The following is an 11,866-nucleotide window of genomic DNA, read 5'->3' as shown; positions in this document are numbered from 1 at the left end:
AGAGCTCATTTTTAGGTTTATCTAGCAAACACAGTTGATCCAACAAAAAAAGTTTGTCTGCCACTGTCTTGCGGCAGTCACGGTAGCACTATTTCAACTATTTGAAGCGATGACAGTGAAACGAAAAATTAGCATGAAACAACAGCAGTTAAGACCTTACATATCGAACTTTTCATGACGAATTTTATTGATTTAATTAGCCTGTTTAGCTTCGATGTTTTAAACTCTTTTCACACGGGAAAGCAGAGCTTTGAAAAACTTCCAATTGGTCAAAATCAACTCTACCGTTCCATATTAAGCCTTACAGCATCTCACACACACTATATGAAAACATCTCCTCAATGGCTAATTCAAAAAGCACTTAAAAACAAATCAATCAAAAGTAAAACAAGATTAAGTCTCTGAGTCTGTGGGCTCATTACAAAAATACGAAGCAAGCTACACAAAGTTTCTCTTCTTTCACTGAACTCATCACTATTTGTAGCAATGCTCCATGTTTTTTTTGTAGCATCAAGTTAGTACTCCTGGCTTCCAACCGCAGCAGCTTTGGCACTCTTGCTTTGGGACTTCTTCGGTAGTAGTACCGCCTGGATGTTGGGAAGGACTCCACCTTGAGCAATGGTCACTCCCTAAACATGAGCCGCGTTGACTTAAATCTGGCCCTGCATGTCATATGGCATCAATCACCGCCAATTTTGTATTCAAATAATTTTTCCAAATAAACCTGTCAAAGATGATGGCTTGCTTTTTTTTTTAAGATCATTTATCCACGAGGGATAGGACCAACATACGAGCTGTACAGCTCATCACGGCGAACCGCTGTTGTGCCCCTGCTTAAGAACTACATGCAATTTTTTTGCTTTCTTTATTGGTCCAGCTTTGCTATGTAATTATTTAATAGAAACCTCAGAAAAATTACTAAAAAGTTATCAGAAGGAGACACCTTCAATAAATTTTTTAACATTTCATTCAAAAACGATCCAACTGTTAAGCGTTCAATTACATGAAGCAATTTGTTAAGTTCCTCGTCATTCCGGATTGCCAGCTGCAGATGTCTCGGGATTATTCGGCTCTTCTTATTATCCTTAGCCGCATTTCCAGCCAGTTCCAGAATCTCTGCAGTCAGGTATTCCAACACTGCCGCCAGATACACAGGGGCACCGGCTCCCACTCGCTGACTGTAGTTTCCTTTCTTCAGAAGTCGGGTGATTCTTCCCACTGGGAACTGGAGTCCGGCTCGCGAGGACCTGGTCTTCTTCTTTCCACCCAGCTTACCCCCCTTCGCTCCTCCCACAACTGCGCTCTTTCCTTTTCCGGGCATACTTGATACGCTTGTTGGTATTTTGAAATTTAAAAAGGATTGGCGTTAAAAAGCAACAAATCTGAAAAAAAACGTCTTTGGTTTAGACGACCTAATTTGGTAGGTAAAATTCGCATTGAATCTTGAAATCTGTCCGTCTATATATTTATCCAAGAAAAAGTCAGCGCATCAAAATTGTATTAAACTAAAATGTAGAAAACTAAATTTACAGAAAAATGAAAATAGATATGTTTCTGGACAAATTAGACAATTAAATTACAATACTAGTTGAATCAGGGTAAAAATATAAATTCTGAGAGTTAGCGACTGAGCAGCACGAGTGTTTAGAATGAACTGAACTGAGCTAGTGATATAGAAGATGCCTCTCTGAGGAGTGACAGTGAGGAGAGCTAACAATTTGAGAGACTCTTTAGGAGACGCATTTGTCCCATTTAAATCCCCCACATGCTATTGTCAATATCAAATAGATGGCCAGCTAGAACAGAGATTAACGCCTTATTAGTCATATTATTATTATTACCAAATGGTACTAAATCATAATCATGGTGAGATCCTAACGCTGATAAGTGAACATAGTTTCCTATCTTGAGCCTAATTTTGTCTTAAAACCAATTAAAGTCGGCTCATTAGATATTATTTTCTATACCGCACAAAGTCTACGAAATATATTGTTTGTATGACTTTTTTAAAATCCATATCAACGCTATGTTAAGCAGCACTACGAAGACAAATCCAGTACATAAGCTCCCATATGATAACGATACCACATTTCGTATGCCACTCAAACGCTTGTTCCAAGAGCAAAAAAAATTCAGCGTAGTTGTCATCAAGAATTTTCGTCAGGGGGCCCAATTCGCGAGGGAAGGGAGGGGAGTGTAAGCCAACTTTCCTGCTCTAATTCTGCTTTTGCATATTTAGATGGATGGTAACCTTATACATGATACCTTTCCATAGGCAGCCATGTATCAAAATGGAGTTCATACATGCCAACCTGCTGTACTATACGCTTATAAACGGCTATCAATTGATCAACTATATAATTTACATATTTCATCTTTCTAACATACCAGCCCGACTACTATAGCGATGCAGGTGATTTTGAAATTCCTCCAGAACATCACGCGTCTCAGGTCACGAGACCTCGTGTGGAAATTGACAGACTAAACAAAAAATTGGCAACAAAAACAATGACAAAATAACAGTAGCTGGTTGCTGTGTAAGAAATACAGAAAATTTGCGCATATTCATAAAACACCAAAAACTTTTTTCTAAATTTGCACCAATTTTTGTGCTTGGTGTGATGAGAGGAGAAACGAAAGCGTAGAACTTCAATAAATTATTTAATAATCGAATGTAGTTGTTTTCATAAAAAAAAACAAAAAAAAAGCGAAAATTGTTTGATTTTTTTAAAATTCAACTTTCTTTTTATTGCCGAGATAGCGCTAAACTAAGCTTCAAAAAATCGTTTTTTTAGAGTATTTCACAACTTGAATAAAACTTTTCATATTAAGGCACCTACTCGCTCGCTTTACTCGTAATTTTCGAATTACGAGGCCTTTCATACGATATATATAACTTAACACATTCTGATGATTATTTGTGGCACCTGATTTCCGCAAAAAAATGAGCCTTATGATTTGTTCTGAGAAATTGCAACTTAGCAACACATCAAACGAAGAAAAAATATCGGGTCAACTGCAAATAAATTTGATTCAAGCAGTCACGTTTTCGCACCCCAGTAATTCAAATCAATTCATAGTTATTTAAGACCACTAGAAAAATCATTTAAATCACACGTCGTAATATGTGGAAACTCACTTCATTCATTAAGTTTTATACTAGTTCTAATTAAGACCACGAAAAAGCTCTGGATGGACTTACATCATAGCTGAGTTCCATTGATTTCTCCACCAGAAGCTCTAGGCTCTCACCCCGATCAGTGAGGGTCTCTAGAAACATCACAGCGAGATTAATTTAGATCTTACTTTTTGAATCTCTACTCATTCATGTTGTTTATTAATTGAAAAGTTTTTTAATCGAATACTAATTAGTGTAATTTTTAACCTATGTTCTGAATCATGACATTCTTGACCTCTTCCGTTTGCTGTTGAATCTGACGCATCTTCTCATCTACTTTCGTGTTTGGATCTGCGCTTGACGAAAACCGCTTCTAAACACAGAGTTCGTTAAGTTCTAGCAAATTCAGATTTTTTTAGAATTGCAGGGCTAACACTTTTATCTGAACATTTAACGTGCTGAAATACCGGGAAATTGAACAAAATTTTAGCAAAGGTTAATTTTTATGCCTAGGGGCAAGCACCAGCAAAGGCAAGAAAACAATCAACATGCAAAGCTTACCTCGCTATCATTAGATATTCTAAAAATACATTGCGACGTAAAATATTAATCAATAGACCAGTAAGTAATTGTTTCAAGTGCCTAAGATTCCCAGAAACTAGAAGTATTTAGTATATCTGTTACTGCACTAATCTTTTGAAAAGAGTCAACTTTTGCAGACAACAGCTACGGTCTTGTTTATCAGCTTATATGGATTGTCGAAACACAACAGTTAGGAACTTACCATTTGCGTCTGTAGCACTGCTCCGAACTCAGTGTTCATGCTGTAGGGCATGGCTGTCAGGCCTAGACTGCCGTAGTATTTGTAGAATCTAAAGGAGGCGATAATTACAGATCAAAATCCTGGCGTCAAGATAACTAAGCATGAATAGCAAAATTACAAATAGAACACAGAGGCGAAGCAGGGCTTCGCGCCACTTGCGATGCACAAACTGTAAGTCATGAAAAAAGTTATCAAAATCAGATTACAAAATTGTTGCAAAAAAATGTTGCAAAATTGTTTTTAAATTTATACGCGCAACCAAATCAGCCTACCTCCAACTCACTTTTTAACTCTACCTGCTATGCATCGAAGTCTTCTGAAGAGACGCGATCGAACCATTGGTAAACAATATTGATGAAAGAATCAAAAACCACAAACTCTGTTCTACTTTTTAAATCAGTAAATGAAACCCATACATACCGAAAAATATTATTCAATTTTTCAGAAGCCTAAACAAATTAGATAGAAACACACCAAATGTGATCTGAAAAAACTGAAAACAATTCTAATAAAACACAACACTAGTGACATTGAGAAAATTCGCAAAAACTTTCGAAAAACATTTCCAAAATAATTCAGAAACTTGAAACGAGTTCAGCAGAAAATAAATCAGAAAAAAAATATTGAAAAAAGTAACTAGAACTACAAACTTTTTACGTAAAATCAAATGACTTTGAAAAGCTATGAAGCCAAAAAAACGCGGATTTTTATTCCAAAAAAAAACAGAAAATCCGATCAGACAAGAACAACAAGTTGACAGAAACAACGGTTCACCAAAAAATCAACAAATATTGAAGAAAAAAGATATGCCATTGAACTATTCTTTAGAAAAATGCAGCCCGAAAACAGATCAAAATTATCTAAACGTGTGAAAAAAAATCTTTAATGAGCGAACAAAAAAGGATAAATTCGTCTAGCATTTCTGAAAGAAATTATCGAAAATTTTGAATTGAACAATTTCTAATTTGGTAGCACTTCAACTGTTCTGAAGGTGAAATGTCCAGAAGTTGGTTCCCGTTTTAACTGTCCTGACACAATGAAACTACGCAAAACTGGAGGAACAAAAAATAAGCAGACAGCAATTCAAACTGACTTTGCAAAACGATGAAATCGACTAGCAATTTAAATTATCAAAATTTTGAATTTAAATATTTCTGATTTGCTGGCAATTCAGGCTTGCTTGGTCCTCGTTTTTCAATTGAAACAGCTACTTGTCAAAACAATATGGTCTAAAAAGCAATGAGAACATATTTTCAATTGCTGTAGAAAAAATTAACAAAAAATATACACAAAAATATACAAAATTGCGAAAACACAAACTCAATAACTTACTCCAGAAAAAGTATGATAAAAACAGCTAATTGAAAAAACAACAGCATTTAAAGGTAAAGTCCAAAGTTATTGTTCAAATTTAAAAATTAACGCAAAAAAGTAGAAAACTTTAAAAAAAAACTGTCAAAAAAATCGAACATTTTTTTTTAATTTTAAAAACTTTCACTTTTAATAGGAAGGGTTTGGGATATTGATTTAGATTTGTCAAAAACATTTTGTAAGACTTCATTCATTTTTATAAAAACAAGCAAAAATTAATTGAAAAATGAACTCAATCGGAAAATGAGCCGACGGAATTAAAGCCGACTCTCAAGTGCCAAAAAAACTCCAAAATTTTTTTGGGCACAAAGAAAACTATAAAAGGAAATCGTAACAGGCACACAAAGCCAATACCTAAAATGCACATACGACATTTACCTCTGCAGTAAAATACGCGTGGACAAAGTTGTTAACGGGAAAAAATCTAGTACGCGGTTGCAATACCCTTATCGCAAGGGTAATTAAGATTGTTACTTTTGCAAAATAATATTTTATGAACTGTTCTTTTTGTTTCATTTTTAGATCACAATTTATCTTTGCATACTTTTTAGAGTCACGCCCCGATTTCTGTTAGAAAAATATGAGATTATAAAACTAATATGGGGAAAAAACTCACGTGTTTTTAATTTCTTCTAGAAAATGGAATGCCACAACTCGGGGGAAGTTCTAAACGTCACAGTCAAATTAGGTAGAATATTAAGCTTGCTTGCAAACACTTGACGACTAAAAGGCTTTATTATGCGACCTCATACAACCCAATCAGATTTTACGTCGTATATTTAAAATCTGGAAATAAAACTCATCGAAGTTCCTTATGAGTTGTCTGAACAGAAAACATAAGAGAAAAGAACACTAGGCTATATACATACCCCATCTGTGATACAGAAGAAAGTGAGGCCATTGTCCGATATGTAATGGAAGAAAAATCTGAAACAAAGTATAATTCAAAGCACAACCAATATTGTACTGTTCTGTACTCAAAACACGTTCCGTCTAGATTTTCAGAAAAATTAAAACTGCGGTTGTTGGAGCGGATCTAGGATTTTCTCGAGGGGGGGGGGGGGGGGGGGGGGGACCTTTTGTCGATCTTTTTTTTGATTTTCCGAGCGAATTGATTTTCCTTTGATCGACCAAATTGATTTTCCGAGCTCTCCCAAAGCACTAAAAAGACCCTGTTTTGGTCAAATCAAATTTTCTGCGCCGCAGGCACACTTTAGAAAAACAGGCCAAAAAACTTTTTAGAAAAATTTGACCAACAAAAATGCGTTTTTTAAGCGCGCTCCCCCCTCAGAGTAAGTATATATTGGCGCCAAAGGCGCCTTTAGAAAAATTTTAGGGTCCGTCACCAAATATGGATATCTCAAAATAGTACAAAGGGGGGATCATTTGGGTCGACAGGGAGTCGAATCCCTGAAGGGGAGGGGGGGGGGGAGGGGTGTCTGCCCCCTTTAAATCTGCCCCTGGGTAACCAGATTGAGGGGGAGAAGCGGTCGTGCTGATCCCCGGCAAATTAGCTACCGCATTTTCATCACCATGCTACTGGTTTTTTTGAAGACAAACATCATTCATATTTATTTTGTACTGCTAATCTAGCAAAACTCAGAGCAACTATCATCCATATTGAAAGAACTGCTGAGGCTCTTTGGAAGTCGGAAGAACTTTGTTCTGTCGACAAGTTCTGACGACAGTTGTTTTGTTTAATTAAATCAAACAGTTAAAGCATACACACTCTTTACCCCTAAGTATGACCTTGATTTGAACTAGAACAATGATTTCAAATTTATTACAAAGAGGCGAAGCTGAGCTTCGCACCACTTGCGATACAAAACAAGAGAGCCGCTAAGTCGAAAAAAAAATCGAAAATATCGAACAAACTGTAATTATCAAAATGAATAAGGCTAGTTTTGAAATGCTAGTTAGCTTTACTAGAATATGAAATAATATTTTGAAGAAAATTTACCAAGCGGTAACAAAGCTGAAAATACCCTAGCAGAATCCCTTTAAGCCAAAAAAACTCCACATGACTTAAGACTTAAACAAGGTTATGAAGTTCCCCTCACCCTCAAAACACTCACTCACTCACTCACTCTCTCTCTCTCTCTCTCTCTCTCTCTCTCTCTCTCTCTCTCACACACACACACACACACACGCACAAAACTTTATTCGCCAGTCAACTGAAACAATCTGAGGCCACAGAGCCGATATAATATAGTCCAAAACCTATACAGCCGGAAAAAAATCGGAAAATAAAAAATCAAAGCCGAAAAAAATTCAAAAAAATTAATGGCTTATAGAAAGTGATTAACACGCTCAAAACACACACGCCTACAAATATTTCTTTTTTGCAGGTCGTACGACTCAATATGAGGCCCCTAAGCCGTTATAATATAGGCCGAAACTATCAAGCCGAAACATGAAATTTTAACAAATCGAACTTGTTAAAGTAACTTATAACCAATTTAAAAAGCAAATTCCAAACAAGACAGATATTTCAAATGCTAACATGCACAAAACATATCTGGGAAGCAAAGCTGCTAAAAGAGACTTCCAGGTGTGAGTCCAAATGAGTACTGTGAACAAAGTTATTTACCAGAAAAAATTCTAGTACCCGATTTCAATAACCACCCTTGCTTAGGTAGCAAGGTTAACAATGTAATGTTAACAATGAAAAAAAAGACATCACTTAACACATCGCGAAAATATCTCTGACGAATACTCTACTATTTTCTGAAAAAAGAAACAGATGAGAATTCTTGTCACATTTCGCTACCACTTAGAGTTTTCCACTGGCAGGAGGTTTGACTTACGTTCCGTGTTGATATGATAACTTATTCTGAGCCGGTGTGATTTTAGCGAGCACTTGTTCGCTAACTTCGGTGAAGTTTCCCGCACATCTGCCATATTTGGCAAGTACAGCTGTGTTCCTAGCGACCAGAGAATAGAGGATCCCCTCTCTGACTGAAAGCGAGTCTGTCAGGGATCGGCGGGAGTCTTTGGATGTCGATTTTCTGCTTCCACTACCCGATGCCATCTAATTGACATATAATACAAATATTCTGAAAAACATTTAGATGTTAACTCAAAACTAACCTTAAGCTCTGGTATCAGATGAAAAAAATGTATGTATTTATCTAAAAGTCTTATCAATGCTTCAATCTTACAATCAAGTTATAAAACTCACATTTATGCATGGACAAATCTGTAACTATGATCAGGAATAAAACGATGCATTTAAAATACCAAGATTAAATTAGTTTTAGCGTTATGATGATCAAACGTTGAAAAAAAAGAGAAAATTAAAGATGTTCTTTAATTATAACCTTATTGTAAGCAATTATGACAAAAACTGGGCAGTCGAAATTTTAAAAACCACAAGTGATCACTTTGTGTTAAATGTGAAACTAATTTCGCAGTTGATGCTGTGGAAGAAAATCAAATTCCACGTAGAGCATCGAATATTTTAAGCAAAGATTTTTTATGTGAGAGGCTGGTTTTCGTTTACAACATGAAACAGAAATCAAGCAAAAACTGGGCCTTTAATAATTGCAACTCGACTTGAGATAAATTCACTGAGTTGTTGGATCGCGAAATTTCACGGATCGTTCCAAAAAAATTGGACACTAAACAACCATCGTAAAACTGGGTAAATAACCGAGTGAAAAATTCTGTGACAAAAGAAACAAACTCTACCGTGATTACTTGCGGCTTAAAAACCATGAATCTATAGATACACTTTGTAAGCAAAGAAATCGGACAAAAAATGTTATAATCAAAGCTAAGAGAGAAAATTATCGAAACAAACTCAACTGCAAATAAAAAACTAATGCCTGCAGCTCTGTAATGATCACTCGGAAATTACTGGTAAAGGTAAGAAATTCAATTTGCCTAGGGCTTCTACAGATGTATGCGACAAGCTTAATAGTTGCTTTGTAACAGTTGGGTCTCAATTAAATTTGAAAAATCAATCAAAAACGGAAATTAGCTCAAAACCGAAAACGTTTTTCTTTCTTCATTGAAAAAACTAGTGAAATTGAAGTATCAAACATTATAAGCTATTTTCCCATTAAAATTTGCACAGACGCTTATGATTTCATTGGTTGCTATGAAAAAAACTTAAATTTGCTACTGTACCAGCACTAACAAATATCCTCAATCATTGCATAATGCACTCAATTTTTCACGAAGTTTTCAAGTTGGCTAAAATAACTCCAATCCACAAAAATGGCCATCTCTCACGACCGGGAAATCGCATAACTAGTTATCTTTAAAACATCAACCTCCTTAGCCAAATCAAGTTGGTTTCAGACAAAAATCGGGAACTATCCCAAAACATTTGGGTGATCTGGGAAAACAAATCTTAAAATTTTGATGTGACTTTTTGGATTTAAAAAAGCGTTCGATACAGTTGAGCGTTCTATCTTATTCGAAAAACTACATAATTTTGGGAATTAGAGGGAGAGTGAATGACTTAATTAAACCCTATTTGAACAACATAAGTCAGTTTACTTTTATAGAGCCGTTTACTTTGGAAATTGAAAACATTGGGTTTGGAGTTTCCCAAGTCTCTATCCTTTGTCCCCAGCTCTTTATCATTTACATGAATGATATTGAAACGTATTGCAACCATCTTCATACTATTCATTAAAGAGGACGAACAGCTCTGATGAAAAAAGGGGACAATGACACGCTGAACGGCATGACGTTAACAATTGGTAGAATGAAAACAAGCTATTCCTTAACACTGACAAAACTAAACTAGTTATTTTCACAAAATCTGAAGAAAAAAATAAGAAAATAAGAAGGATTATTGAGAAAACGTTCGAAAATTTGCATAGTTAGGCATATACTTAGATCGCAAATTGAACTACTTTGTTCAGCACTTTTACCAACTTTTTTTTACCAATTGAGGAAAAAATTAAATTCAAAACAACTACTGAGAGCATGCAAAAATTGCATCCAACCAATAATTCAATATGGTGTTCTGCTTTATGCAACAGCTAGTAAGACTAAGTTGAATGAGTTAGAAAAAAACACGTCGTAGATTAGCTTGGGTAATGTGTCGTGGGAAAAATTTTCAGTCAATAAAAAACATTAGTAAAAATAAATTATATTCAAAACAGAACTTACATCAATATAAAATTTTGAAGCTTTCAAGCAAAATATTACATGGTGATAAAATAGGAACAGCAATAAAACCTTTCCTTAACAAAAAATCTGGATAAGCTCGCTAGTAGTCGGACTTGTTCACAAAGTTAAGGTCTAGGCAAAGCGCATTGACAATTGATCAATCTGTAAGTTTGCGGACTAGGTATATCCTTAAACAATTTGATTTCATTCTAAAATCTATTCGGATTTTATCAATAACCTTTCACAGAGCAGTTTGGACCATTTTCATGTTAACTTTCTCGACAATTATATTCTGGGTTGTTCGGATATTTTTCTGATGAAAATTGTAGTGTTGTTTTTTTTTCGAGGCATGGGCCATTCTTTTTTAGGAAAAAAAACTTCTAAAATTACCAAAAAAACTGATGTTTTAATTATAAGAAGTGAGATTTATTTTAAAACTGTTCTGCTTTCTGAGACATCCCTCGGCCGATTTCGTTTGAAGTCTTTAGGATGCTCTCTCAAACCTATATTAATCATAAATTACTGAACTTAATTTTGTGTATACAGTTGGTTTGAAAACAAGTTATTATATTATTATGATTATTATGCTCTAAACATGCTTTGCACTTACTTCGAACATGTTCTATTTTATCCAGGTTTTGATGACCAAATCATGTCTGATCAGGAAAAAATGACACCTGTCTCTTGGTAGCTTGGCAAATAGAAGCTAATATGGTACTTGTTTATGGGTTGGTTTGGTAAGAGTGATCAAATTGAAGAGCATTTTTGGAAGTTCCCATCAGCATTGACTGTTTGTTTGATTTACTTCTTGAATTTAAGAATTAATTAATTAACTATTAAGGACTGCAGACATCTGACCTATTTGATGATCTGCCGGATCATAGACATTGGCACTTGGGATTATTAGTACAAAAAATGATCAATGAGTCTCTCAAGAATTTTATTTGCAGAGCATATATGAAATGATGTACACTAGCGATATAGCCATAAATGATGTCGACAGTTTAATGTCTCGAACTGGTTTAGGCATTCTATAGTTGATTTTTTTTCTCATATTTGTAGATTTGTTTTTCAAACAGCGAAGAATTTTTAAAAAATAATAAACGCAAGGCTAGGGTTCCAAGATGTTTGAAGTGGACATTGCATATGCCCTCCAGATCGACTGCTCGAGACAGAATGGCCATTTTGCATCTAGTTGTACAAACAATTTGTCTTAAAATTGATTCCTTTCACTAGTGGACTGCAAACGTCATAGCGAAATCTACAAAAACTGCCACGTTTTTGTTTTGAAAGACCTTCAATTTGAGAAAAAGACCTCGCGAATTTTAATCGCTAGTTTTAACTGAGTACTAGTATGTAACGCACCTCCGGAGCTTCGAATTTTTAACAACTCATAAAAAAACTGCATACATTGGAAATAAGATCTA

General features: G+C 35.2%; 2 protein-coding genes across 2 annotated transcripts; both read right to left on the bottom strand.

The window, feature by feature from the left end:
• Nucleotides 1-259: 259 nt before the first annotated feature.
• Nucleotides 260-1,430, bottom strand: LOC134843565 (histone H2A-like). Its single transcript, XM_063859689.1, has 2 exons — nucleotides 1,004-1,430; nucleotides 260-629 (listed from the first exon to the last, which is right to left on the bottom strand). Exons 1-2 carry the CDS (start codon nucleotides 1,319-1,321, stop codon nucleotides 516-518), a joined length of 432 nt encoding a protein of 143 aa, XP_063715759.1. The 5' UTR covers nucleotides 1,322-1,430; the 3' UTR covers nucleotides 260-515.
• Nucleotides 1,431-1,481: 51 nt separating this feature from the next.
• LOC134843564 (vesicle-associated membrane protein 7-like) lies at nucleotides 1,482-8,364 on the bottom strand. The gene is made up of 8 exons (XM_063859687.1): nucleotides 8,120-8,364; nucleotides 6,182-6,239; nucleotides 5,929-5,978; nucleotides 3,903-3,990; nucleotides 3,386-3,491; nucleotides 3,203-3,270; nucleotides 2,389-2,481; nucleotides 1,482-1,796 (listed from the first exon to the last, which is right to left on the bottom strand). The coding sequence occupies exons 1-8, from the start codon at nucleotides 8,341-8,343 to the stop codon at nucleotides 1,731-1,733; spliced, it is 753 nt and encodes a 250-aa protein (XP_063715757.1). The 5' UTR covers nucleotides 8,344-8,364; the 3' UTR covers nucleotides 1,482-1,730.
• Between the last annotated feature and the right edge of the window lie 3,502 nt (nucleotides 8,365-11,866).

Source organism: Symsagittifera roscoffensis, chromosome 4, assembly GCF_963678635.1.
Source record: "Symsagittifera roscoffensis chromosome 4, txSymRosc1.1, whole genome shotgun sequence".
NCBI classification, from domain to species: domain Eukaryota; kingdom Metazoa; phylum Xenacoelomorpha; order Acoela; family Convolutidae; genus Symsagittifera; species Symsagittifera roscoffensis.
Note: the sequence above shows the minus strand (reverse complement) of the source record. Positions and strands in the feature narration are given on the sequence as shown.